The 2,602-nt window shown below is 28.5% G+C and overlaps 1 protein-coding gene across 1 annotated transcript; it reads right to left on the reverse strand.

Annotated features, from left to right (window-relative positions):
• Window positions 1-1,281: 1,281 nt before the first annotated feature.
• On the reverse strand, window positions 1,282-1,717 carry LOC149171435 (SKP1-like protein 9). Its single transcript, XM_089425981.1, has 2 exons — window positions 1,490-1,717; window positions 1,282-1,389 (listed from the first exon to the last, which is right to left on the reverse strand). Exons 1-2 carry the CDS (start codon window positions 1,715-1,717, stop codon window positions 1,282-1,284), a joined length of 336 nt encoding a protein of 111 aa, XP_089282107.1.
• Between the last annotated feature and the right edge of the window lie 885 nt (window positions 1,718-2,602).

The raw sequence follows: 2,602 nt of genomic DNA on the forward strand, positions 1-2,602 counted from the left end.
TCTGGAGGCATGTATCCCAGTGTCCCAACTACCTGGATAGATACTTGACTCTTTTGACAAATGTTCTCTGCAATGGAATTATAGTCCTATTCTTGAATTGATTGTAAATTCTTAAGAGCCACGGTGAAATATTGTGTTGAAGTGGATAAGGGGCCTTCTCCAAAAAGTCTTGCATGACTGCTTCGATAGGCCAGAACCACCATTGTCTAGAGTATGGTGGGGTTGAAGTGCACAAGTCAACAAAGGGACCTCATATTCTTCAGAGAGGACAACAACTTCGCCTACTTATCACTCTTAAAGGGCCCTCTCCCCTTCATTTAAAAACATAATCAATGTTTTGTCTCAACTATATTTTCTCTACTGTCGATTTCAATGGTTTATTGGTGTTGACAATTTTCGTCAAACACTTTTTTTGAATACTATGCGGAAGTATTTTTTCTTAGAACGTGCTCACAACCTGTTGTACAAGTGATATACATTAAATGTCCTGTAAATATAGATATACGTAAATGTTATTATTGATATTAATATTATTAATAATATTATATAAGAATATTTAAATTAGTATTCAAATTAATAATACATAATAATAATAATTTAATTGAATAAAATTAGAAAATATAAATTGATTTCTTGTTAAATGAGTTACGTGTCACAGAAAGAAAAGAAAACAGTTCCAAAAAATTGAATGATTTATTTCAAAACAAGTAAGAAATAGTAAATTAATCAAATAAAATAAATAATTTCCTAAAATTTGTGAATAACAACTTAAATTAAAATTTTGATATTTATTGTCTAAAGTTATTATAAATAACAACATTACTAAAAATATTTATCTAAATTTAATTTAAAGATGAAAAGAAACTAATAAATATAAATAATTTTATAACATAAAACAGTTAGAATTATATAATAATATAATTTGTTATTTTATAAAATAATATAAATCATGTTTTAAATTCACTAAAAACAATATGATGGAATATAATATAAAAATATAACAAGTAGTTTTAAATGAGACTCTTTGGAAAGTTTTAGGCTTCATTAATATCACAAGTTTGACAACTGGAATAGAAGTGCCTTGAAGATTTTTGAAGGTGTTGAATCCATATATTTAGTAATAAAAACCAATTTAAACAACACAAATCAAGATTTGGCCATCAAAATTTTGGCCAGATTCCCACCAAAAATCCACCAAAAACTCCAAAATATCAAACTTAAAAACTACTCCTAAAAAATATCAATCTAACTAAATACAAATTTTCTTTGATTTAATTATTTTTATATAAAAAATTCATCACTCTCTATCTCTGGCCTTGCAAGGATTTCTCTTTCCAATTTCTCACTTGACAAATCCAAAAGACTCTGCATAGCAAGAAAATCTGTTGCCTGCAGTAACATAATATAAAGCATATCAACCAGCATTCAATTACATTACTTATTGACTTTTAAAAAGCTAATATTTCCATTATTTTTATGATAACATTACCTTTATCATATCCCGCAGTGTTGATATGTCCACGCTGATAAAATTCTCATCCCACTCTTTAATTTCACGTGAGGTTTGAGTTGAGTTGCGTAAATGATAGTCATAGTATTGGATCACCTTTTCCAATATTGGAGTGGATACGTAAACAGGCACAGTTGCATGAGATATATCGATGAATTCTGCAATTTCTCTACCCACCCGAAAAATTTCTCCGTCAGACGTTTCCATGGCATTGTGTTGACCATATCGTGCCTTTACAACACAAAGTGCCTTAACATAACACCTTGTCATTGTTTGTTGTATACCCCATGGGTATGGTTATACAAAATTTTGAGTATTAATTAATTCCCTTAATTTTGTAGTTTTTTGAGGTATTATTAACAACTACTAGATTTTTCAATGTTATGAAGAACATATGAGTTAGTGTAATAATATATTTTAGATATATGTTGCATGGTTGCATAACACTAAAAAATGCTCAGTGCAATTGTTAATTGTATTTCTTCTTATTGGTGACTTGTACAATTCCTATTATGTTTGCATCAGCCGCCTAATAATAATTTGTCTTTTTGAATCTACAATTTTTAGGTAATGTTGTTAAAGGTGGGTAAAGGCTTTCAAGTGACTAAAAGTTCAACATTTTTGGACTATCTTGAATACTTGGAATAGACATATTTCAGATAAAATTTCTTTTGAACTCAAATCATACCCTTTTCTAGTGTAGAGACATTTATTTGTGAATAATACTTTATCCAAATTCTATCTATTATTTCAACACAAATTACTTGCATACATATCCTAACATACAATACTATAAGTTATTTCAACACAAATTACTTACATGCATATCCACATACAATATGAGGAAGAATTTAGGTTTTAGAATATGTGGAATAATTTATGTTTTCCTTCCACGAATTTAGTAGCTTATCAAGGTTTTTATTCAAAAAAATGTTGTTTGTATGTGAACTTTGGTAAATATTGACAAAAATTATGTTTCTGGCTTCTCAAAGACCCATGCCAAGTCCTTTTTATTCAAATCAAGACTGTAAAGTTAAATATTTCACTTGATCGAATGAATTGAGAAAATGTTACAAATGCATAGTTGGATCT

This window comes from Pinus tabuliformis, chromosome 4_2 (genome assembly GCF_031772625.1).
Source record: "Pinus tabuliformis cultivar Carrire ecotype Pingquan chromosome 4_2, CPIR1, whole genome shotgun sequence".
Taxonomy (NCBI): Eukaryota; Viridiplantae; Streptophyta; class Pinopsida; order Pinales; family Pinaceae; genus Pinus; species Pinus tabuliformis.